Raw genomic sequence first — 26,227 nt, 5'->3', positions numbered from 1 at the left:
CAACCCCAGGCAGCTTACAGAATTCCAGCGTGAACAAAAGAGCCCTTAATTGCAGATCCCACAGAACCCTGGGTCCCCCGTGGAGGCCCATGGGAGCAAAGAGCATGCATGTGGCCTGGAGGGCAGGAGTCTGGTTGCCTCAGCCTGTCCTTTCCTGTCTCTGAGCCTCAGTGGTCCTGGGTGCCCTTGCCTCTCACAGGTGATTTATAGAATCAGCTGTCACTTCCTGACACCATGTGCCTTTCAGGGAAGGGCTTTATTATCCCCATTGTGAGGTTCGGAAAGGACAGGTCACTTGCCCAAGGTCACACAGCTAGAAAGTTACAGAACCAAGGTTTGAAATCAGGTGGGTCAACTCTAGAGTCCTGCTCTCAACCTGAACCTGCTTTTGGCCCAAAGCTTGAAGATATGTTAATATCAGCACTAAAAGTATTAACAACAAGCCCAGCAGCGGGCTCACCGTGTCAGATGCTCACAGGGCTCCCCCCTGCATGTCTCATTTCATCCTCTTAGGATCCTCCCAACTACTCCCAGGGTAGGGGGGCTGAGATACCACGGGAGGTGAAGCAGCTGCAGCTTCCGGACACCAGGGCAAATCCCCAAAGCGCAAACAATGCGCTCAGCCATGAGGTCACTGTTTACAGCACTGAGGCCTGGCTCCTGCCAAATGCAACCAGCAGCCATCAGACCACAGGCCCCCCTGCTCATGGGCAGACCTCTCAGCTCATGGGCCTCTGGCTTCAGGGTGTTCCTGTCCCTGTCACTCTGAATCCTCAGGGAGGGGGAATGGGGCCTGGGGTCTGGGACCCTGCATTGTGAACAGACTCTCGGGGATTCTTATCCACAGGCTGAGATTCCCTTCCCTGCCCTTGTCCCCAGCCACTTCACCTCCGAGTGCCTTATAAGTTCTTCTCCTGAACAGTAACACCACAACCAACATTTGCTCATCTGCTAGGGGAGCACCCGGAACCACAGTCTGTGGTCAGCACTCTCTTTACTTGAGCTATGTCATTTTATCCTCACAAAAATTTCTATAGGTGGAAACTAGTTTTACCTTCCTTTTCCACATGGGGAAACTGAGGCTCAGAGATGTGAAGGAGCTCTCCAAAGGTTACACACCAAGCAAGTGGTAGAGCAGGTCTTTGAACAACTACCACGCTGCCCTCCACATGCTGAGCCATGTTCCAGCTGAGGTTCAGTGGGTCCTGCAGGCTGGGAGGACCACAGACAGAGAGCCCAGGGGAGGGGGATGCCAAGGCCTGAGGTTTTATTCATGGTGCGCTTTCACCAAAAATCTATCTGCTCGAGAAAACCACTGGAACTGCAAAAGCCCTATAGATTTGGCTGCTCTAAGCCCCATATTTAACAGAAGGGGAAACTGAGGTCCCAAGAAGTGGCCCCATGCCAGTCGGGGCATGGGCCAAGGAGCTGACAGAGCAAGTCAGAAGTCAGAGGGTCCGGAGAGATACCCAGCTCTGGGGTTGCGGGCGGGGGAAGGGTCCCCACTTGGGCCCATCAGGCCCTCCCAGGAGATAGCAAAGAAGTCACAATTCTGAGAACCCCCCAAATGCCGGAGAACAACCCCAGCACATGGGGCAGAGTGTGGTGGCCAGAGGCATCCAGCCCAGGCCTGCGCTCCAGCTGCAGCGGCGGGGAGAAGAGGGAGGAAGGGGGGGGGGCAAGTTGGATGCTGATTGGCTAGTTCAAATCCCAACAGAAGGGGTGGCTTCCCCGAGCCCAGAGCTCAGAGATCCCCCCTCCCACACGCACACCAGCTGCTCTCGGCTCCTCCCAGGGAGGCACTGGCCACCCAGTCAGGGCCTCCTCCCTCCCTCATCCCTCCCTCTAAGGCTGACTCTCTAGTGTACCGACCCCAAATACCCAATCACCTAGGCCCAAATCTACTTCATCTGAGCTTCCCCAGCTGTTCCTCATCCCACACTCCCTCAACCCAGTGCCTGGAGTTTGAATATTTGTGCAACCCTTTGTCCCGGGGGCTGCCCTGTCAGGTAGCTTTGGCCGGGGAGACAACCTTTCTGAGCTCAGTTTCCACATCTGCACAACAGACCTATAACCCCACTGTGCATGTGCAAAGACAGTCTGCGATGGGAGCCTGCCTGCGCTGGTTGGCTGGCCGGCACTCACTGTTTATCTCCCCTGGCCACTACAGACAGAGGTCTCTCCCTCCAGCATTCCTCCTCTCCCCTCCTGGTTCAAGCCCACTTCTCCCACAGGCCTCAGTTCAGAAGTCACCCCTGCAGGAAGAGGCCCTTGGGCCCCCAGGCTGCACCAGGTGCCCCCACCCCCAACCGCTACATTCCCCTGAGTTCTGAGAGCAAGAGACTGGGCCTGGGTCCCCACTAAGTTCTCAGCCCCCAGACCAGGGCCCACACACACAGACAGGGTGGACTGCTCTTCTGGAGGCCCCTCTTGCCAGCCTCCAGCCCAATCCTCTCCTGCTTCACGAGGCAGGGAGGCAGGGAGTGGGGGCAGTCAGGCTCGGGAGGCTGATAAGCCTGCACTGGACCAATGACACAGAGTGTCAATGTGACCTTGAACAGGTGCTTCCTTTCTCTGAGACTGACTTTCCTCATCCAGAAAATGCGAATAATAATAGCTAACATTTTTGAGTGCTTACAGTGACATTTTACCTATATGATCTCTTCTAACCCTCATAGAACCCTGTGAGGCAGGGGCTGCTGTTATACCCATTTTCCAGATGAGGAAACTGAAACTTAGGCGGCTTGCTCAAAATCACAAAATTAGGGCATATTGGAGTCAAGGTTTAAACAAGCCCTATCTAACTCCAGGCCTTTGCTACTCATTAGCACAATAAAGAAACCTCCAGGGACAGTGCAGGGACAGGGCAGGGACAACTCCAAGCCCAGGACCAGGTGTGGGAATGGCTCCTGTTAATAGGATTCATATTTATGATATCACGTTGGGACACTCCTGGGAAATGGGCTGTCGGTTCACCAGGGATCCCCACTCTGCAGATGAGCAAGCTGAGGCCCAGAGAAGTGGTGTAACTTGCTCAAGCACACACAAGGAGCGAACTGTGGGCTGAGCTGGGCTCCACTTGGGCTTGTGCTCCCAACTCCAAGAGGGGTACCTATGAGGGTGGGGGGAGGCCCAGAGCTCACCTTGACGTCCTGCTCCAGCCCTCGGATGAGCTCTCCATCCACCTGGCCTGTCTGAGCGGCACGGAGGCTGCGGCGCTCAGCCTTGCGCAGCCGGTACTGCAGGATGCGGCAGGTCTTGCTGGCCTGGTCCAGCTGCTGCCGGAGCTCTTGCAACTGGTACACATCCTCCTCCATGTAGACATCCCGCATCTCGAGCATCTCTGCGCGCAGCTCCTCGATCTCATCCTGCAGTGGGGGGAGAGGCGGTCCGGTCACGGAGCTCGTGGCAGTGGCCTGTGTGTCTGAAGGCAGGCCACACCCAATGCTCTCCTAGGTGCCCTGGGGGCCTGGGTGTGCTGGCTGAATAATGGCCCCCCCCCAAAGATGTCCATGCCCTAATTCAAGGGACTCTGCAAACGAGATTAAGGATTTCGAGATTGGGAGATTTTCCTATATTATATGAGGGTGGACCAATGAAATCATAAGAGTCTTTATGAGAGGGAGGCAAGGGGATCAAAGTGGGAGAAGGTGACATGACAACAGAAACAGAGGTTAGAGGGGCGTGCTCTGAAGATGGAGGAAAGGCCTCGAACAGGCTGCCTCTAGAAGCTGGACAAGGGAATGGATCCTCGCCCAGAGCCCTGCCATGTGGCCTTGCCAAGGTAGCCCTGCCAAAGCCTTGATTTTCAGACTTCTAACCTCCAGAACTGTGAGATAATAATCTGGGATTGTTGTAAGCCACTCAATTTGTGGTAATTTGCTGTAGCAGAATAGGAGCCTACCACACTGGGGAAGCAGGACAGACTCATTCAACAAGCATTTGTGGGCACCAACCATGTGCCAGGCCCCCCGTGCCAAGCGTGGGGGTGGGAAGGGACGGTACTGACCAAGACTAATGTGCCCCCTTCTGTATCTTCTGCATGGAGCCCCAAGTCTCACTGGGGAGACACATGATAAACCAACAAATACAAAAAATCCAAATAAATGGCAAGAAACAAAAAAAACCCCACCTGGGTAATATGCTAGAGTAATGGGGAAAGGCTGTGTCCAAGGACGTGATCGGGGCAGCCATCTCCAAAGAAGGGACATTTGAGCTGAGGGAAGAAGGAACGGCCATGCAGAGAGACAGCCAGGGAGAGAGGACTCTAGGCAGAGGGTCCAGAGTGTGCAAAGGCTCAGAGGCAGGATAGAGCTCAATGGGTCAGAATACAGCAAGGTGGCCAGGGTAGCTAGAGGGGGGATAAGCTGAGGCTGGGGAAACAGACAGGGGTCGGCCATCTAGGGCCCTGAGGGGTCAAACAGAGTTTGGGTTTTAAATGGAGGGTGTTGGGGGATGACCTCACTTCCCCAGGGCAGCTCCTGACCACCTCTGTCACCAGCTCCCAGATGTCCCTCACTTCCCCTTTGTCACCATGAGCACATCTGCAATTCTTTAATAGTTTGTCTCCCAGACATACTGTGAGTCTCTGGGGGGATACCCCACGTCTACCTCGCTCACCGCAATATCCCCCATGCCCAGCACGGGCCTAGCATCCCACAGGCTCCCAACAAATATTAACTGAATGAGTAAATGTATGTCCGGTTAGGTAAACAACCCCCAAAATGACATAGTAACATGAAACAATCATTAGAGTGTAAGGGGATGAGTGAGGGAACCCAGCAGAAGAAATGGATTATTATTATGTCTAATAACAAATGTGGAAACTGAGTCACAAATGGAAATAATACCTACTCTTAGATGATTGAATGAATTAACAAAGATTGTACACTAAAAAGGGAAACTGAGTCACAGGGGAGGCATGATCCACCAAAGGTATCCCTGAAAAAGCACCTAAGGAAGGTACTGATGGGAGCAGGGGAGTGGGTCCAAGAAGCAAAAAAACAACTCTTCGGGCCCTGGAGATGGACACAATCTGGAGAGTGTGTTCACCAGCCCTTGAGCCTTTCTTTCCCCGCAGAAAATGTGTGGCTCCCTACGAGGGCATGGCCTGGGGCTGTCCAGTGCCCCCCTGAGACTGGGTGGGTTGGTTTAATTCAGGAGCAGGGTCAGGAAGAAGCCAGTTCTTAGTGTGAAAGCTCATCCACCGGACTCCTGTGGACTATTTCTCAAATGGTTCTGAACTCAGGAGAGGAAGACGGAGGGAACAGGTATCTGCTTCTCCCAACTCTGTAAGATACTGTCCTCTTCCCACCATCAACCAAAGGGCTTAATCCCCACTTGCCGCCACGGCCCCAGGGATGGCTTCAGCAGCAACCCCCAAAGTGGATGATTCTGCCTACACCAGCTGTAGGAGCGGTCACCTCACCAGGACCCCAGCTCCACCTCCGTCCCAATACACACACAGACTCACCGCCACCATGCCAAGTGGACAGAACTAAAAGTGGAAAAAGAGGAAGTGGGACAGTCAATGATCACACCAGTCAAAAGAAATGAGGAAGTGAGGGGTCCACACGCCACTTCAGCCAGTGGATTAAGGAAGCATAAGGGAAACGGCACTCAGGAAGTGCAGGTCAGTCAGCTAAATCCAAGCTAAACCAGCCTCCAGATGAGCCTGTGTTCAAGCCCCCACCATGCTATTTGCTAGCGTCTCACTTCTTCTCACTGCAGTCACACTGACAGGACCTGGTGATCGGGAGCATATGGAGGTTTGAGCGGACCTGAAGCTCAGGATCAACCAAGGAGAAGTGCAGGGAACATACAAGCTCATTAACGTTGGGCTGCATAAACAGATGTAGGGCGTTTAAGTCACAGGAGGTGACATCCCTCAACACAGGACTACATCCAGGGCGCTAGAGTCATGTGGGGGGACCATTTATTTTTTTAACTTTTAAATAACTGATTTTTCTATTTATAAAAGTAAGCAGTGATCCTAGAGACAGTTTTGAAAATACAAAAACTGTACATCACTCATAATTCCTCCACCTGGTCCTAAGTCACAGTGGCTCTCAAGGTGTGGTCCCCGGACCAGCAGCATATAACCATCACTGGGGAACTTGTCAGAAATTCTCAAACCTCAACGGAGACCTAATGAATCAGAAACTTGGAGGTGGGCTCACCAAGTGACTCTAATGCAGGGGGTTTCCTTCCAGTCTTTTTCCTAAAAGGGCCAGAGCCATCTGTGGCAGCACCACAAGACCAGGGCCTGACACAGAGCAGGGACTCAATAAGCATCTATTGAAAACGTGAGCGAATGAATGATTTCTCACACGAGCAGCTGTCTCTCCAGGGCCTGCCCTTCACCACAGTCAGTTTCTGGAAACGCAGGATGTTGCGTTCATGCCAGCTCCATCTCTCCACGGGGCTAAGGGGGGCCCAGGAGCTCGGGGGCTCGTCCCAGCTGCAGGCAGAATGCGGGTCAGCCCCTCCTGGCACGGCCCGTGGAAGAGAGCGGGTCCACAAAGGCCGGCTTGTGGCCCGCACGGGCCGGGTCTGCTGGGATGCAGGCAGCAGAAGCTGGTGAATGCAGGACTTGGGCAGGGGCTGAGCTTTTGGGCCTGAGGTGGGGCCAGGGAAAGGGCCTGCTAGGCCATAGGGAGGGGAGCTGGGAGGGCAGGACCTTGCTTCACTCCAGAAGTTCTTAGACCCCACTGAGCTACCGAATCCTCCAGGGCTGCTCAGTCCAACAGTCCCAGCCTGTGGCCCTACAAAGCCCTGCAATGACAGTCCGAACCAACTGACAGAGCTGGGGGCTAGGGAGGGGAGCTCAGCCTTCCCAACTCCCTCACAGACAGTTCAGGGGCCTTCCTGCTCCTCTCCTCCCTCCCAGACCCCCATCCATGTGGAAGCAGGAGGAAGGGATCAAACCCCACCAGACTCAACAGGCCCAGTGGCTGCACAGCAAGATTGTTGGAGAACCATCCCCCCCGCAACAATGGTGGGGAACCCCAAACCTCATCCTCCCCTGCAGATAGGAAAAGGCCAGCAGTGCCCACCTCAGAAACTGGGGGCCCTGATTCTCTACCCCACAGTCAGAAAGGCCAGCCTAAAGAAGCCGGGGAAAGGTGCTCAGACCTGGCATGGCCTGCCAGGTCAATGCCATCCATCCCCTGTGGCCACTCCTTCAAGCTGACTTCTCTTCCCCTTGAAGCTCAGCCTGATTATTTAGGACTGGGAAAGGGGGTGGGGTAGGACAGGAATAGAGAATAGGAACGGGGTACCCTGCCTACTGCCAGAGTAGTCTTTATAGAAAATGTTTATTTTGCTCTAATTACAGTGGAAATTCCTGTTTATTGGAGATAACTTGGAAAAAAAGCTGGTCACTTTCTGTCTCCTCCACTATTTCCCACTGGCTTCTCTGCATTAGGTCCAAGCCCCTTAACCTGGAACCGGAGCTGCCCCTGGTCTCCTCCCTATTCCTGTCTTGCCCCCCACCCCTGCATCCTCCACCCCCGACGTCCCGCTATGCCAGGACTAGAAAATAGCTACCATCTCGGGGCACATGGCTGGCTCAGTCAGTAGAACATATGACTTGATCGCAAGGTTGTAAGTTCGGGCTTCATGTTGGGGATAGAGATTACTTAAAAATAAAATCTTAAAAAAAAAGAAAGAAAGAAAAAGAAAGAAAGCTACCATGGGGAAGCTCATGAATGACCAGGCAATGCATACATGTGCAATAATGTGATCCTCCTCCCAGCCCTGTGAGGTTGGTATTGAAGATGTTCCCTTTTTGCAGATGAGAAACTGAGGCTCAGAAATTTCCTAGAGCTGCTCAAGCAAGGGAATGGTGGAGCTGGAAACAGGACCTTAACCATGTTCTACTTCCAGGTTTGCTTGGGCTAGTCCCTCTGCTGGAATGGCCTTTGCCAGGCTAACTCCTAATTTATGTCATCCTTCCAGAACATTCTCTCCTTCTCCATCACCACCCCCCCCCCCCCCCCCCCCCCCCCCCCCGGCCAAACCACACACTCTGAACTCCATTCTTCTCTGTGCTAACAACTTCAGGTTGCATTTGTCTGCTTTCAACTCTATCTTCCCCAAGAGCTGGGGGGAGGGCAGGTGCCAGGTCCCACCCGTGTCTGATCCCCAGCATGGCCCAGGACAGGCACACATCATTGTCTACCGGTAGATGTCTGACTAGAAGGATGAGTATGGCTTCTGCCCTGCCCAGTCTCTCTCCACAGACCAGGGTGGGCAAGCTCTCCTGATCCCAGCCCCAAGTCAGCTGCAAAGAGTCAGGGAGAGCCTGGGCAGGGTCTCTCTACCCAGGGAACTCCTGCTTAGTCACTCACTCCCTGCCCACAAAGTGCATCTCCGTCCATCCCCCTACACACCCTCCAGATGATCCATGAGGTCAGCCTGCAGGAAGCAGCCTCTCAGAGGCAGACCCGCTCCCTGAAATGGATTAGTTCCCAGGAATCCTGGAGGAGTTGGCCAGGAAGAGTCTCTTGGTCCCTTTTGGGCCAGAGGACCAAACATGAGCTCACACTACTGCTAATAATAGCGAGACCTTGCATGGCAGCACGGGGTTTCACAGTTTACAAAGACATTCCGTCTGAATCATCTCATGGGTCCTCACAGAAACCCCATGGACAGGCAGGACAGGAACCACCACCTCTGTTCTAGAGACGGAGAACTGCAGAGAAGCACAGGGAAGGTGGGCTGTGCCCAAACTCACACCGAGAGACCTCCAAGCAGGACTCAGATTGCAGACCTCAGATTCTTTCGTCTGCACCAGAATTCAGGGAACTCATCGACTTGGATGGGAAGGGGGAAAAAATAGCATATCTTTACTTCCACCAGCCTCTAACTAAAAATTAACATCTCCTTCTATTCTGGACAAGCCATAGTTGTATGAGCAATACTCGTAAGTTTGCCACCAAAAGAAATCACAGATATTTTCCTATCATGTAACAATTGCAGAAGTGTCAAAATGGTGTTTACACTCATCAGTACTTTGAAATTGCACTGACTGGGGCGCCTGGGTGGCTCAGTCGGTTAAGCCTCCGACTTCAGCTCAGGTCACGATCTCATGGTCCGTGAGTTCGAGCCCCGCATCGGGCTCTGGGCTGATGGCTCAGAGCCTGGAGCCTGCTTCCTATTCTGTGTCTCCCTCTCTCTCTGACCCTCCCCCGTTCATGCTCTGTCTCTCTCTGTCTCAAAAATAAATAAACGTTAAAAAAAAAAATTAAAAAAAAAAAAAAAAAAAAGAAAGAAATTGCACTGACTACACTGGTTAATAGACCGGTCAGCAGATCTGATGAGTTAATAAACATATATTTACTATATTATTATAACTTAGAAGTATCTTTCGATAATTGTGATATATTTGGTTTCATTTGTGTTTTAAACACTTAAAAACATTATTCTGAGAATTATTCTCAGCAGAGAGCTTAAAGGCGTCTGTGGCACAAAATAATACATAGCCTGTGTTCCTTCCAGAGGTGCCTCATCTGTGGGGTCTGACTTGGCCCCCCAGACCCCCTCTCTTCCCCACCAGGGCATAAAGCTAGAGAAGCAGAGCTCGGCCTTCAAGCCACATTTATTTTATTTTATTTTATTTTTTAATGTGTATTTATTTTTGAGAGAGAGAGAGCACATGCAAGCGGGGGAGGGGTGCAGAGAGACAGGGGGACAGAGCATCTGAAGCAGGCTCTGTGCTGGCTGCAGACTGTCCCAATGAGGGGTCCAACTCATGAAACGTGAAATCATGACCTGTGCTGAAGTCAGATGCTCAACCAACTGAGCCACCCAGGTGCCCCTCAAGCCCCATTTTAAATGTTGCAGGAAGGAGGGACACCTGGGCGGCTCATTCGGTTGAGCATGCAACTTCTGCTCAGGTCACGATCTTACAGTTTGTAAGTTCAAGCCCTGCATTGGGCTCGTTGCTGTCAGCGCAAAGCCTGTTTCAGATCCTCCGTCCCCCTCTCTGCCCCTCCTCCACTTGTGCGCTCTCTCTCAAAATAAATAAACGTTACAAAAAAATTACCTTAAAATAAATAAATAAATATTGCAGGACAGAATGTTTTCTACAAGAAACCTACACAAATATACGATGATAAATCTTTGTACAATGAGGACAAGAGGGGGAAGTTTAGGTTTGGGGCCCACTGGAACACTTGTAAGTGACTCCAGACGATCCATCTGATAAAACTGGTCAGTAGGAGTAGATGGTGAGTAGTCTCTTGACCTGAAGGGCTGGAGACGAAAGTGACCAAATTCGAGGCCCCTCTGCAGAAACACAGGAAGTGGCAATGAGTGATGTGAACCCAGCAACAGCTGCCAGCCAGCCCTGAGGGAACAGGGATGGAAGCAGGGGGTTAGAAGCTTCCTGAAGGCAGGAGGAGATCACTTCTTACCAGTCACCAAGGAAGAAACTATACCACAGCAGAGGTCCCCAGCTACCTCCCACCCAAGAGTGTCAGCCCCCACAGGGCTCGGGTTCACCCAGCAGCCCCAGGGAACTCTGATGTGAGTCCTACAGACCTCCTTGGAATACCAAGGCTGAGTCAGGCACAGGGAGCCAGTGTCTCAGCACAACCAGCTCCCGAAGGGACCCTGTACTGCCTGGGCCTCCTTCCATTCTGTATGTCTCCCACCTCTGCCTCCCCCTCCACCTCAAGTGCCACCTCCACCAAGAAGCCTCCCTGGCTGCCCCAAGGCACAGCCTTTTTTGTAATGAGCAATTACTGAGTATGTATAGAGAGCCAGATTCACCACCAGATCATTGAATTTAACCCTGAGGATGGCCAGTTTTTTCCCCATTAATTTGTTCTCCACTTAGTACATGGAGTGTTTTGTTTTGTTGTAACCATGTCACTCTCCTGTTTAAAACTCTCCAATGATCACCAAAATCTGGAAACAACCCACATGTCCCTCGGCTGAATGGATAAACGGTGGCACACATGTGACGGAATACTACTCAGCAACAAAAAGGAATAAACTGCTGAAACCCGCAACAACGTGGATGAAGCTCAAACCCGTTATGTCAGGTGTAGGAACCCAGGCTCAGCAGGCCACTGCAGGATTCCCTTTACATGACATTCTGGAAAAAGCAAGACCGCAGAGACAGAAAACAGATCAGTGTTTGTGGGAGGCTGGGGGAGGAGGAATGGACTAGAAAGGAGCCCAGGAGTTTTTTGGGTCCATGTCTGGACTGTGATGGGTTACAGAGCTGTACGCTTCTGCCAAAACTCACCTTACTGTATGTAAATCACCTGATCCAAAAGCAAGACAAAAGCCTGACAAAAGCAAGACAAAAGACAAAAGCCACATCGGCTCTTCTCCCAGAAATCACCTCGCCTGTCCCACCACGAAGCCTCTGCCCCAGCGGGTCCCTCTGCCTGGACTTCCCTCCCTGCGTCTCTGCACTACGGGCTCCCCTCCTGCTTAAAGCCTCCACGTAAATGCCACCTCCTCAGAGAAGCCTTCCCAGACCCCTCCAAGCCCATCGTGTCCACGTTCTCTCACGGAATGTGTCACAGGCTTATCTGTGATGCGAATTATTTTCCTTATTGATCTGTTTGCTTATGGAATGTCAGTCTGCCACTAAGATGTGAGCTTCAGGAGGGCAGGACCTGGCGCAGTGCCTGGCACACTAAGGAACAGCTCAATAAAGAGCCGCCGGATTAACAAAGGGGTCCTAAGAGGGGAAGATTACCATCCTGTTCCCCTGCCCTGCAGAAAACCGCTTCTAGTCAGTGGTGCTATGTTTAAGTCTAATTCTGTGACTCTGTGAACCTAATGCCCATGGGGGCTTGGGATCCTGGTAGCGGGCCTCAAATTCCCTCCTACCAACTCCCAAGTTACATTCTCAAATATGTCATCTCCTCCCCTGGCTCCAGGGACCTGACAGGCCGATGGGCAGGCAGACCCAGGAAGAATGACAGAGCCGAGCTAAAGCACCCAGAACTCTCCCTCTGTAGGGTAGCAACCATTCCATGGAGGAACAGCAGCCTCTGCCTGGCCAGCCTTCTCCCACACCGCCCCGGCCACCACGGTCCCTCCCTTGGGCTAAAGCCCAGGCTGCCTGCCCATCTGCCAGCCTGGCTCTGGCCTGGGGCACTCACCCCGGTCCAGAAGGGCTGACCTGCAGGGTGGGCCAACAGTGGCCACAGGGGCAGCACGCCAGCCCCCCGAGAGGCTAGGGCCGCCATCTGCTATCCCTTCTGTCGGTCCCCCAGGTCTGTCAAGGCTCCAGATGAGATCATTGCAGTTGGACCCCAAGGAACGCAGAAGGCTCTGCAAAACGCCACTTCCCTCCCCACTCAAAAGCAAAGATTCTGGGAGCAGCAAGGTGGGGGGCGGGGGACAGACGGGGACACTGAGGCCTCGAGAGGGATGAGCACGCCCCCACCCCCCGCCCCAGAGCATCCAGAGTCAAGCAGAGAGGGACTCTGCATGCCTGCCTCCTAGCCCAGAGCTCAATCCAGCTTAGCCTCCTTGGATGAAAGCTGGGCTCCAGTTTGGGGATAGTCAGGGTCAAAAGTCCTAGAGGAGGGCCAGGACGCCCAGCCAGGTATGGCCATACCACACCAATGCCCCTGCTCCAGCTGGCACAGAGGCTGCCTCGTCCCAGTGACCCATTGGGTCATTAAGGAAGACAGCGATCTTGGACTTGCCCCTCCAACACCAGTAAATAAAAATAGACAACAGCGCTCCTTCTGTGCCACGTTGTCTCACTGTATCCCCAGCCCGCCCCCCTCAACTGCCTGGTGAGGAACCAAGGTCAAATAGGTCAACAGTGTTCTCTAAGGTCCCACACTAAAGTGGCTGAGCCAGGATTCAAGTTCAGTTTGAGCTCCTGTAAACTAGACCAGTCTCTATAATGGGACAACAGTGACAATAATAGCTAATACTTACAGGAGCTTCTGTGTGCCAAACACCTGGCTGAGCTCTGCCTGAATTTCCATTATCTCATGCTACCAGTCCTTTTGCGGCACGTGCTATTACTTTATGCCCATTTTGCCAATAAGCAAACAGAGGCTCAAGAAGATAAAGGCTCCACAGCCAGTCAGGAGCGTGCCTCCCAAATCTGACACAGCTCTCTGCTTGAAACCACAGACACCCCCTCTGGAGGGGAGGGGTGTGTGCGTATGTGTGTGTTTGGGGTGAGAATATACCTGGAGACCATCTCCCACCAAGGCCAGGCCTGACTTGTCACTGGCCCATTCCAGGCCTCACCCAACAGAATAGGGAGACATGCGCCTTTTTGGGGGTGGGGGGAGGCGCTCACAGTGGGAGCGCCTGACGATGTCCCTCTTGTCCTTTCTGTGTGAACAGGAAGGAAGGCAGCATTTGGATCTGGATGTGTTTAAAACATCTTCCAAACGGCCTCTGGGCTGCAGCCAAATCTCAGAGCAGGGACAGAACAGGGCTCAGAGACTCTTGGGGAGGGAAAGTGAGGCTGGAGAGAGGAAGACTGACTCCAGGCCACACAACCTGAAGCTTCTGCACACCCCAGCCATTTCCCGCCTCCAAGCCTTTGTTTGGGCCATCGCCCTGCCTGGCACCCTGGAACGAGCACCACCAGACCTCCCATCCTTCTGCCTCTTGCCATTTCCAGGCTGTGTGACCTTTGCCAAGCCCTTTAGCCTCTCTGAGCTCAATTTACACCTGTGTGAAAGGAAGGGGCTAGGTCCCACCCTGGCAAGGTCCCTGTCTACACGCAGAACACATGGGGGAGGGGCCGATGGGCAACTTGTAATTACCCAGTTAATAATCTAATTACTGTTGAGGTAAATGTCCCCAAGGAGCCTATAGAAAGCTCCTGGATGTCTAACACGGGGGCCTGGCCTGGAGCTGAGCGCAGGAAGGTGGAAACGAACAGAAAGGGGAGGGAACCGTAAGCACAAAGGCCCCCCAGGTGGGAAGAGCACAGGGACTGAGACCTGGGTGTGAGGAACACAAGGGAGCTTGGGTGGAGCGAGGTGAGCTGAGGCTGAGGGAGGCAGAACCACACAGGCTGCCCAGGCACTTGGCCAAGGCCAAGGAGGGGAGAGGCTGATGCAGCTGACCCAGAAGATCCCAAGCAGATCTGGGGCAAACTAGCAGAAAGATGTCTAGCTGAGCCAGCCTAGCTGTGGGACCCCAAACTATTTTTCCACTGGAGCCTGTGCTTCTTTGTGGCCCAGGCAACAGGAGATTATTCACCTTGATCTTAGAATGCGGGACCCCAAAGCCATCCTCCACCGGCAAAGGAGTATCCCCAGGTTACAGAGTATGCAGCACTGGCCGTCTAGAGAAGACCGACATGGGATGGGAGAGAAAGGGGGAACGCAAGGGACAGAAGTGTTTGGGGATCTCCACAATGCAGTTCAGCTCCACGCACACCTCCCAGGCCCCTGCTCCAGGCCAAGACTCACACCCAGAGCCAGATGCAACCTCTGCCTCAAGGACCAGGGCTTACAGACCCCAGTCTGCCAGTAAGCAGTGAGGGTAGATAGCTGCCGAGTCCTTACAATGAGCCAGGCCCCCACTAATCCTTACACACATGCTTTCCCTTACTCGGTGCTCACCGCAACCCTGTAGGGTGAGCACTGCCAGCATCCCCAATTTTCAGGTGAGGAGACTGAGCCTCGTAAAGGGGAAGCTGATAGAGGAAAAGGCAGAGCCAGGATTCAAGCCTACAGTGCTCTCAACCACCTTGGACCCCAGAGAAGGGAAGGGCTGTCCTGCTGCTCCCACCTTCTCTGACTCCCTGCCATTCCTCAGGGAAGCCAGCCCTATCTGCTCAGAATGCAGACACGGTACTGACCTGCGGGCCTCCAGTGAAGGCCAGGGTCAGCCTGTCCCAGAATACCCTGGAGTCTCTGGCTCTTTCCCCACCCCAGCCCCAAGTTCCTTCTGGCACCGGAGGGCAGAGAATATGACCACAGATGAGGTCATGTGTATGTGCTATGAGGGGAATGACCTTAGCAATAACCTTGGCTGCTGGTCAGGCCCCTGCTTGGAACTTAGCCGAGCCCCTCCCCTGGGGAATTTCCTCTCCTCTGGAGGCCACACAGGATGTAGGGCTCCTTCTCTTCCTCTGTGCTCAGGATGGTACTGGATGCACCATGTACCTGAACACTAATCCACCTAAGTGCCCTGCAAAAAGGGATTCGATTCCCATTTTACAGACAAGAAGACTGAGGCCTGATGAGGGGATTTTCACATGGAGACCATGCATAGGGAGGACAAAGCAAGGTTTGGCCCTAGACTTGACCCCAAACATGGAATTTGTAAATGAGACCACAGAGCCTTCCTTTCCTCCCACTCTGGACTCCTGCGTCTAGGGCGAGAGGCACACTCTAAGGGGGCAGCTACTAGCCTTGCTGTATGGCCCCCTCCCAGCAAAGTGTTCACAGCACCTCAGCTCAGCTTGGCATTTGAGACCCTTCCCGAGCAAGCCCAACTCTCCTTCCCAGCCTCTCCCTGACCCCTGCTCACACCCACCATTCCCTCCAGCTCTTCTGTTTTAAGCCCACAGACCACCTACAGACCTTGATCACTACCTTTCATTCAATCACACAACAAATATTTATTGAGTCCCTACGAGGTGCCAGGCACCATCCCAGCAGCTGGACCCAGAGGCAGCCACTCAAGGCTAACTCCTCAGCTCTAATGCCCCCTCCTCCAGGAAGTCTTCCAGGACCCTCTTCTGAGCGTCCACATCTCCTCCAACCTCCTTCATCCTGGCCTCCTTCATTGTTTCCCAGGCAGAAGTGGGCACCCTTCAAAGATGGGAGTGGCATGGCCCTCCACAGCCCCCAGCAAAGGGGGAAGGGGAGGAGGAGGGAGATGAGGGCAAGCCGGAAATTCCAAGGAGATTAGAAGGGAGTTGCCCCTGGGCAGTGTTTCTTCTGTGGGCAGGCCTGACAATTGCTCCATTTCTCTCAGCCCACTGGGCCCAGGCCCAAGTGCTGGGCATCAGGCGCCCGAGCGCCTTTGGTGCAGCTTCTCCTGACGTAGTGACCTGCCAGACCCAGGCCGTTACAAATCAAGCCCCTGCCACACTCCTCACCATTCCCAGCAGCCCTGTGGAAGGAACCTTGGGAGTAGCTGAACATAGTTGTTTGTACACACCAGCTCCAGAGGACAGGGACCAGGATTTCCTGTATTTCTGTGTGGGTGAACTATCACAGCCTGTGTGTGTGTGCGTGTGTGCGTGCGCACGCGGGCACGTGTGTGTGTGTGTGTGTGTGTGTGTGTGTGTGTGTGTGTCTGGGATCCTGTTTTGCGAGCCTCTGGTTCCCCAGGGCAAATGCTACAGGCCTGACATTTGAGTGCGCTCTGCTCGTGTCCCTGCTTATGTGTACGTGGCTATGTGTCTTGTGTCTGTGTATCTCCTGGGTGTGAGTCTGAGCCCCAGATAAAGGTAAGTGTGCAAGGTAAGTGTGCAAGGGCCTCCACCTTCTCTTTGTGGAAGAGACAGGGTGAGCATCTGGGTGATGAGCTTGTCTGTGCCCGCCTGGCAGGAGCGGATCTCTGGATTTGCGTGGATGCTGGCGCCTGTGTGTAATGAGTCTGCGTGGGTTTGTGTGTGCGCCTGCATATGTATGTGTATTTCCGATATGTCTGAGGGTGTCTCAAAGCTGTGTGTCCATCTGGGACACAGCCAAGTATGTCTGGGTAGGTAAGATGTGTGCGTGTGTAAGTGGGTGTTTCTGAGCCAGGGGTCTTCTAGATGGTGTGAGTTTGTCGCGTCTGGTATTGTGTGTGTATGAGGAGACAGATTTTGTATCTGCATAGGTCCTTCTGAGGACCTTCTGTCCTTCTGAGAGTGTATCCTCTCTGACACATCATGAGGTGTGCTTCTGGAAGCATACAACCTATGTGTGTGTCACTGGATGTATATGTGACACGCATATGAGTGGCTGTGGATCTCTGAGCATGCGCTGTGCGTACGTGTGTTTGTGTGTGCTCGACAAGTGTGCCCGGGGACACAGGCCCAGCCCCTCTGTGAGGAATGCTGGGAGCCCTGGGAGCTCCGCGGTCCCCCCAGGCCTCCGCAGCAGCCGGCCTCATATTTTCCATCTCATTTTCCATCTCGCTGGAGCTGCCCGCCTCCCCCTAAGGACAGGCAAACCGCTGAGGATTCTTAAAGACCCAGGTCTCAGAGAAGATTCTTCCAGGCCCCCTCTCAGCTGCCACTTGGGGGGCTGGGACTCAGGGCAGGGACCAGGCGGGAGCTTTGCTGACCATAATGACCAACCCCCCTCCCGAACCCAGCGACAGATTCTGGAAGCTGAGAAGAGCTGAGAAAACATCTGGCACTTGGCCTGGTAGCCAGGCAACTCTCAGAACATATCAGTTGAATGAATGAATGAATGAATGAATGCCTGGAGAAGCAGGTAAGGAAAAGGGACAACAGAGACAGGCACTAACATTTACTGTACACCACACTCGAAAGGCTCCCCATGACCCTGAGGCAGGCATGCTTATCCCCTGATTTACAGAAGAAGAAACAGAGGCTCAGAAAGGCTGAGTATCTCACCCAACATCACACAGCTTGTAACTGACAAATCCAGGCAAGAACTCTGCTCTGTGAAACTCAGAGGCACAGGCCACCTCCTGCATGGGAGAGGGTGGAAGAGCAATGGCACAAGGGGAGCTCCTTAGGGTTCTCTAGTGAGGTTCCTAAGTACAGCCACGGCGCAATCGTGGGCACATTTACATAGCCTCTTGGTTTCCTTATCTGCCAAATGGATCTGACGTCAGAACCCTCAACACAGGGTTGCTGTGAGGAGTAAGGCCTTACTTAACCCAGAGCCTAGCACACTGGAAGCGATCAACAGGGGATAGCATTCATGAGGCAAGAGCCACAGAAGTCCAGGGATCAGTGGTCTGGGGGGGTCCCCAGAACGTTTCTAATAGTCCAGCTCCCTGGGTTCTAGCCTAACCATTAACTAACACTTAAGGCTGGATCCAAACCCCCATCGTTTCCTCCGGTACCTCACATCCCCCTTGTCCCAATCACGCGCTGCACAGGTGCAAGGCACATATTCCCATACACGCATGCACGTACATGTCCCTTGCCGCCTGCCTGCAGGCTCCAGGTCCCCGCCCCAGCCCATGTTACCTCTACTTGTTCCCAACAAGTCTTAGCCTAGAGCCTGGCACACAGCAGGATCCCTCTAACCAACCTGTGTCCCAGACTAGACACACCGTTAGCAACTAAAAGCTCACTGCTCCAGTCATGCTATAGAAAGAACAGGACCTAGAGTTAGTCCAACCAGGTTTGGAATCCTGGCTGTGACCTGGGGCCTCCATTTACCCGAATGTACAATGAGAACTAGAGGTAGAGGACGGATGCTTCCTCTCCTGGGCTGACATCTAGATTGGCTGTACTTCACTCACACCTAGACCCTCCAAGGAGGGAGCAGGGCAGCATGGAATGTGATCACACCTTCCTGTCCCCTGGAAGCAGCTCCTGATTTATTCACATCCTAAAGCTACGGGGACCCACCTTCCTGGCTTCTCCCAGCTCCCCCAAGAATAAAGACACGGACGTCCTGTCTGCTCATTGGCTAACAAAGACAACAGTTCTCCCAAGAGATGTGGGATTTCACTGCTTGTAAAACGTTTTCTTGTCTATTCATACCTCCCTGGTTCCTGAAAACAATCCTACGAAGCTGCCTGGGTAGGTTCCATCATCTTCATTATATAGATGAAAAAAAGGAGCTCAGAGAGGCCAAGCGACTTGCTCAAAGCCACACAGTAAATGGCAGAGTCAGATCTGAAAGCCAGGTCTTTGGGCCTCACCTCTCAGATTCTTCCATCTACACTCAGATGGTTCTCAGCATGTCCTCACCACATGGTACATGGACAACAGTTAGCGGTGATGGGGAGGAAGACCTGAGACTACCAGGGTTTTGAAGGTCAAATGCAGTCATTGTGTCTGCTCTGCAACTAAAGCTGCATCTTAGAATCCTGGAACCTTGAAAGCTAATAATCTTCAGACTTCCTTGGCTGGAATCGATCCTGAGGTCAGGCAGCTCAGCTGCAGCCACCCCATAAATCCCTCCCTGAATCTTCCTTCTAATCACAACCACCAACGTTTTGTACAGTTTACAAGCTGCTTTCCACAAACCCTACATCTTCATCCAAACATGCAAGGTCACCCAGCCTTTGTTTGAATAACTCAAGTGACAGCAAGCTCACTCTCTTCTCCGTAGCAGCCCCTATCATCTGATCGAGAGGCAGCTGCCCCATTTACACTTTCCCGGCTTGGGCCCCAGGGCAGGCCTCTAGCAACAGGAGATCAGCCACCACCAGTGAGGCTTTCCTTCCATGGTAGACAGGTCCCAGGGCCCCCAGCACTGGGAGATGAACCCAAGCAGGGCCCCACCAGACTTGGGACTCAACCCAGGTAGCATGTAATCTGCAGGGGACACACTGGGGATCTAAAGTCCTCTCCTGGTAACTCAGTTTGTGCATCTTGGAAGCAAAGAGGCCCAGAGGGGCAGGAAACACGTCAAAAGTGCAATACACTCTTGGGGCACCTGGGTGGCTCAGTTGGTTAAGCGTCCAACTTTGGCTCAGGTCATGATCTTACAGTCCGTGAGTCTGAGACCCGTGTTGGGCCCTCTGGTGCCAGCGCAGAGCCCACCTGAGATCCTCTGACCACCCCCTGCCCCTTCCCTGCTGGTTCTCTCTCTCAAAACAAATATACTTTAAAAACAAACAAACAAACAAAAAACAGAGCATAATACACTCTTACTCCAAGCCCTGGCTGTCTGGAGAACCGGCTCAGGGACCCAGAGCAAGTGCCTTCCTCTCTCTGGCCACAGTTAACCCATCTGTAGAATGAACAAAACACCTCCCATGACAGCCACTACACTTAATGGTCCACATGCCCAGTCTCTAGATTTTCATCTCACCTCTGTGAGATTGGCACCTGGATCAAACAAAGCTCTAGAGGGACCAACCCAAAGTGCACGCGGCAAGAACTGCACAGTCTGGCCCTGCTCACCTCGCCGCCCAACCTCCTCCCTCTCTCCAGTCTCTGTACTATCCCTCGAAGTCAACACACTTTTTCCCACTTCCTTCAGCCCGGAATGTTCTTATCTAGGTCCTATTCAGCTGACTGCATGTCACCCTCCAGGCCTTGGCCTCCCTGAAGGCCCCCAGCCCCACTGAGAACATGATGGGTGCTTCTCGAAACGTGTCACACACCACTGGGAAACAGCAGTGATCACAACTGCTCTCATCTGAGGCAGGCACTCCAGAGGTGTTTGCAAACATTATCTCCTTTAACCCTTAAGGTTGGAAGATGTGGGATATACCTTTTTACAATGAGGAAACTGAGGTCTGGAGATAGTAAGTAACTTGCCCGAGTTCACACAGCCAGGAAGCCACAGACCCCGGATCCAATAGTAGCCTGAGGTCTGCGCATGAAGCCTGCAGTACTGAATGAATGATGGAAACGTGGTCCAGTGTCAGCCTAGGCAATGGGAGGTGCCCAGCCAGGCCCTGGCCCCTGTGAGACCTTGGGCTCAACCCCCAGCCTTCTGGGATTACTGCCCACCTTAAGAGTCACGGCTGGCCCAGGCAGACTCCAGAGCTTTGCCTGATGACTTCCTGGAAGGGACAGGAACCCACAGGGGTTGGTACACAAGGAGATTCTGAGGCAAAGCTCCATGGCCCATCTCCCTCGCCAGGACAGTGTGGGCAGGAAGCAGGAGTAAGGAGCTCAGGGTGTGAGTTCAGAGCAGCTTAGGCAGGCAGTGCCAGAAGCAGCTCAGGGCACCAAGAGGGCAGGACCAGGCCTTTTTCTGGGTTGTCTCTGTTCCACCCACCCTCCACTTGTCCTCCCCTCACTACGGGCTTCCGAACACTGTGAGAGCTGACTGAACGAACCTTCAATTGTCAACAGTGAACGGCGCCTTTGGGAAGACTTACCCTCCCATTTAATAGATGAGAAGGCTGAGACCTGGCTTGGGGAAAGATGAGAGGCTGAAGGGGTGGATTATGCTGATTCAGACAGACCCTGTCCTTTTATTCTACAAGTATTTACTGAACACATGCTGCAGAGGAGACACAGTTGAGCAAGACCCCAAAAGTCTAACGAGAGAGAAACCTATTTGGCCAAAGCTAAGTGTTGCCAGGCAGACATAAATCAGCAGAGTGATGTTGATTCTGTGGCTCTTGGCCAGGGTGCTCTGGGTATGGTGCCAGGCCATCAACTGATGAGAGTAGTAGGTAACATTTCAGCCTCTTCCAAAACCATGCTCAGCCAGTGGTGGGAAAGCCCATGAAGCTTTCAGTCTTCCCAGCCAAGGCCAGCACATTCTATAAAGCTGCTACAGTACCAAGCAGTGGGCACGCAGAGACTGGCCAGCACCCAGTAGGTGCACATGTTCACTGAAAGGGTGAAGGCAAGATAGGTCTGCTCTCCGGGGAAGCGCTCAGGTGCCCCAGATGCTCAGAGGGAAGGCGGCTTTCAGATGGACAGCTTCCCTCCTCTCACCAGGAACATGGGAAGGCCAAGGGCACCGGCCATGAGGGGCCAGTGGGACCTCTGTGTACCAGGCAGACAAGAGCAGAAGACAACATCCTGGGATTTAGGAAGCTGCCTCTGAACCAGTTCTCCCACGACATCATCCTCCCAGGCTGCGGGACCGTTAGACTGGGCGGAAGTCGGACTCTAGCCAAGGGGATGTTCCCAGATGTCATGCTTTCAAATGGGACCCACCCTGAAAGGCAGGCGGGGACAGGCCTGAAGCAAGGAAAGCCCTGGGTAAAGACTCAGCATGGTGTTCTGGCCTCTCCTTGGCAGGGGACAGCCATGGGTTTCCCTGGCAGAAGTGCACACCGATACCTGTCCCGGAAAAGAGAGCCACCCAAGGCCTAGCTTCTGGCCTGCAGGTGGGGGGGTTCTAAGCAGCTGAAGGACAGAGGTTCAGCCCCTCACTGGCTACCCACCCCTCACCCCAAGTAATGCATCCAGGCATCTTCCAAAGCAGTTTTCTCATGCCTCCCTCCCTCCAAAATCAGGGCCCTTTGGCCAGTCTCGTCATCTAGGGTCCTCCTCAGGAGACGGTTTCCCAGACAAAAAAGGGAGGCAAGGTATGTGGGAGCCCCAGGGTAGTCTCCGAGGATTCAGGCCCCCTTTCCCAGCGGCTTCAGTGGGACGGTGGGCCTGCTGGTGCCTCAGGCCCCTGGGGCCGTCACAACCCGCACCTCCCGGGGCCTCCCTCTCCCGCCCCCCACCAGCGCCCCCACCTTGAGATAGTCGTTCTCCGAGCGTAGCTCCTCCAGCTCCCGCACGAAGCCGCCGGGCCCACAGTCCAGCATCTCCTCGGTGAGGTCGGAGAAGGCGAGCGAGGCACTGAGTGGCAGGCGGCTGCTGCCCACCGACGACGCGGCCACCGACGGCTCATCGGGGGAGGCGGGCGGCCGCGGGGGCTGCTGTGCTGGCGGCGCGGGCTGGGGCGGCTGCCCGGTGCGGGCCCCCGCCGGGCCCCCGGCCGCGGACTCGGCGTCGCTGCTCAGCGCCAGCTCCAGGCCCAGCAAGCGCGCCTCCTCCGACGCGCAGTCCGACACCTCCGAGCTGCTGTCGGTGAGGCTGGGCGGCGGGGGCGGCGGTCGCGGCCCGGTGCCCGGGCGCGGGCGGCCCTTGGCGCGAACCCCGGTGCGGACCCCGGCCACTCGCGTCCCCGCGCTCCGCGCCCCGGGCGCCACTGCGCGCCCCTTCTTGTCGGGCCGCGCGGAGGACGCGGCGCTGCAGGCGGCTGCGGCGCCGGGGCCTGGGCCTCGGCGGCCCTTGGCCAGAGACCAGCCGGCCACGTCCTTGGGCCGGGCCGGCGACGGCGCGCGGTGGCTCTTCTTCCTCTCCGGGGCGGGCGCGGGCGGGGGACCGCAGCCCCGGGCCGGGGGCTCCCCCGCCGGCACCTCCATCGCGGCCTCCCTTGGCCTCAGCGAGCGGCGCGCATGGCCCGGGCCCACCCGGCCTCCGCGCCCCTGGGAAGGGTCCCGGCGCCGCTCCGGCCCCTCGGACCGCGGCTCCTCTCGGCCCACCTCAGCCCCGGGGCTGCGCTCTGGCCCCGACCCCCGCCGCACCGGCTCTCCGCTGCCCTGAGCTCGGAGAGAGCGGCCCGATCGCCTCCAGGCGCCCCGGCTGCGGCTCCGGCTCCGCCCGGCGCCCGCCCCCTCGACCTCGCCGCGCCCCCGGAGTGCGCCCGGGACTCGGCTGCCTGCGCGCCGATCGCTCCCTCGGGCTCCGAGTCCGGCAGCGGCCCGGGCCCCGGCTCCGCCCGGCGCGGCCCGCCCCCCGCGCAGCCCCGCCAGCTCCCCGCCCAGCCGCCTCGGCTCGGGGGCGCGCGGCTCCGCGAACAAAAGGCGGACGCGGCGGGAGCGGCAGGGAGGGACACAGGCTGCGAGCGAGGGAGGGATCTGCGAGGCAACAGCGACCCCCTCGAGGGTCAGGAGGGCCTGGGCTGCCGCGGCCCGGGCTCCGTCCTCCTCCGCTCTGCCGCCGCCCCCTCCCCTGCCCGCCTGGGGAACGCACCCGGCCGAGTCTCCCCTGCGCCCAGCGTCCGGGCAGGGGCCGCGGGAGCGGCGAGCGAGGGGACTCCCAGGCAGAGGCCGGGCGGACCTCAGATCGCAGGAGCCAGCATCCATATACACCGCCGGTGCCTCGCCCCTCGCGGCTGTGCGGAGCGTGCGCGGACTCCGCCCCCCTCAACCTTGCAAAGCGAGACCAATTATCCCATTGTACAGATGCGTAAACTGAAGTCTAGGGAAGACACGCGATTAGCGCGAAGTCATCGGCGGAGCTGGGGTGGAACGCAAACCTCACACCTTCAGGGCGTGCTCTGGTTCTTAGACCTCCGCTTCCCTCTTACAGACGTAGGGACCGTGGAGCCCTAGGTGCACGCCCAGCTCTGTACACCTTGACAAGCGGGAATCTCAGACATACTCCCTCCAACCCCGGCCCGCTTTCAGGCTCTGCACGGCTAAAATGGAGGCTGCCCACTATGAGGTGTCAGACCAGCGATGCTTTGGGAGTAGGTTCTGACCCCGGTAGGGGCTGGCACGGACTGAGGACAATTACCCTGATCCCCACACGTTTCTCCCCAGGGCAACCGGGACAACCCGGGACAGCCCGGGAGCGCTGGCTCTGGTGGTTTCCTTTCTTTCCTTCCAGGGCTGTGCTTCTGGCCCTGTAGTAGATTTTCCTGTGTCGATCACACCTTCCCCGCCTCCTTCCCCTCCCCCGCTCCTTGCGGCTGCTACTCCTGGTGGAGCCACCGCCCGGCCCAGGCAGTTTTAAGTCTTTCGGCTGGCTGCCCCCGGGTGGGCACCCACCCCTCAGAGAGGCACCCCCTTGTCACCTGGAGAGGGGGGCAGGGTTGTGTTTACCTCTCTGCATCCTCTTCTCCCCACCCCATCCCCGTTCCTGCCTTCCCTCCTTTCCTTCCACCTCCTCTCCTGCCCCCCATCCCCCCACTCCCCCAATCCTGTTTCTTCACCTCCCCTGCCCTTGACACTCAGGTGGCACCAGGTCTGCTTCTTCGCTTCTATCCCACGTCCCTAACAGCAGTGAGTACTGGGGTATGCCTTCTCACCTGAGGCATGGCTTCGCCCTGATCTACATATGTCCTAGTGTGTGTGTGTGTGTGTGTGTGTGCCCCCTCCGCCCTCAGATTTTTCCTCCAAGTGGCCCGACAGAGACACATGGAGCAGGGCCACCTAGCAAGTTCTCTGCAAAGTATTCCTACTCCCTCCTGACAAGGCACAGCTCCCCTGTTCCCACTGACTGTCCACTCACCTAGTCCATAGGCACCAGATAGGACAATGAGTGGACTTGTCCTTGGTACATTCCTGACCTCATGGAGCTTAGAGTATGGGGGGGAGATAGGCCACAATTGATTCATTACATAAAATACCCCTAGGTGGTATTGTGTGGCACAGGGGCAGAGCCTTCCCACCTCCTGGGCCTCAGAGTCCCCACCTGGTCTAGTGTGAGGGTCCTTTCAGCTCTGATGCCTCCATTTCTTGTAAGCTGGTCATTTTCTGGCACAGAGATGCTATAGAGTTCTTAGAGATGGTTTATCTTCTCTGTGTTTCCATTTCTCCTCTATGCATTATGTAGGTCTGGAGATGTTGGATGGTGTGAATGCAGGCAGGTGACATGCTAGACCCAGGCCAGCTTAGCCACTCCTGACACACCTGAGGCCACACTGGTGGCCCTGAGATTAGAGTGGCCTGGATCTTCCCACTTGGACCTGGGCCCAAGTCCTGGCTCTACCACATATCCTGCTTGGGTCCCTGACGGCTGAGAAGCAGGCTGAGGGCCCTCCCTGCTCCGAAGTTCTTTGGATTTGAGGAGCCATGAATCTACAGTGTAGCCCCAGCAACATGGCCCTGGTGGGGAGGGCTCCAGAGGTGGTGTGGGGCCTAGGAAGGGGCTCTGGACTCAGACTTAGTTCAGACCAGAAAAACCTGGACTTGCTGGGAGTCCAGAATTGGTGACATGCCGGCAGGGAGACTGTCTGTCTGCAGCTTCCTGACCGTCGGGCACTCACTTATGCCGGGCTCCCCGCTCAGCACTTCAGTAGAGGATCTCGGAAAGGCTAGGAGCTTCTGGTGGCTGATTGCATTTTCCAAAAATAGGCACAGCAATACGCAGCCCATCCAATCCCTCCTTTTAAGTGCGGCATTGACACTCTTACAGTTGAGCCACGGGATCTATATTCTCTCCCCTTTAACCTGAGTAGGCCTTTGTGACCTCCTCAACCAATAGAGAATGGCAAAAGTGATACCGGGACTTCCAAGGCTGGCTCCTAAAAGACAATTTGGCGCTCTCTCATGCGCTCGTGCTTGCCCTCTCTCTCTCAGTCCACTCACCTCAGAGCCCAGCTACCACATTGGGAGGAAGCCCAGGCCTCGTGGAGAGGTTAATGAAGGTGTTCCAGCCAGCAACTCCAGCTCAGGTCCCTGCTAGCCACCAGACATGGGAGAGAGTGAACCTTCAGATGATCCAGCCCCCAGCCTTGGAGCTGTCCCAGCCAACGCCAAGTAGAGCAGAAATGAGCAGTCCCAAACTGCAAAATAAATATTGTTGTTTTAAGCCACTGGGTTTTGGGGTAGTTTGTTACGCGGCCATGGATAACTGGAATGCTTGTCCAAGGTCACATAGCTTGGAAGTGGCAGAGCTGAGACTGACTGGAACCCAGGGTCA

The 26,227-nt window shown here is 55.1% G+C and overlaps 1 protein-coding gene across 3 annotated transcripts in view; it reads right to left on the bottom strand.

Annotated features, from left to right (window-relative positions):
• The window catches only part of SOGA1 (suppressor of glucose, autophagy associated 1), a 67,415-nt gene extending 44,010 nt beyond the window's left edge, over positions 1-23,405 (bottom strand). Inside the window, exons 1-2 of one of the 3 annotated variants that reach the window (XM_049650837.1) lie at positions 22,267-23,405; positions 3,144-3,368 (exon numbers count right to left, since the gene is read on the bottom strand). In XM_049650837.1, the coding sequence (XP_049506794.1) occupies positions 3,144-3,368; positions 22,267-22,941 (900 nt within the window). In that variant the 5' untranslated portion in view covers positions 22,942-23,405. The remainder of the gene's footprint in view (positions 1-3,143; positions 3,369-22,266) is intronic. The other 2 variants (XM_049650836.1, XM_049650838.1) reach the window with 2 other exon arrangements.
• Between the last annotated feature and the right edge of the window lie 2,822 nt (positions 23,406-26,227).

Source organism: Panthera uncia (assembly GCF_023721935.1).
Source record: "Panthera uncia isolate 11264 chromosome A3 unlocalized genomic scaffold, Puncia_PCG_1.0 HiC_scaffold_11, whole genome shotgun sequence".
NCBI lineage: Eukaryota > Metazoa > Chordata > Mammalia > Carnivora > Felidae > Panthera > Panthera uncia.
Note: the sequence above shows the minus strand (reverse complement) of the source record. Positions and strands in the feature narration are given on the sequence as shown.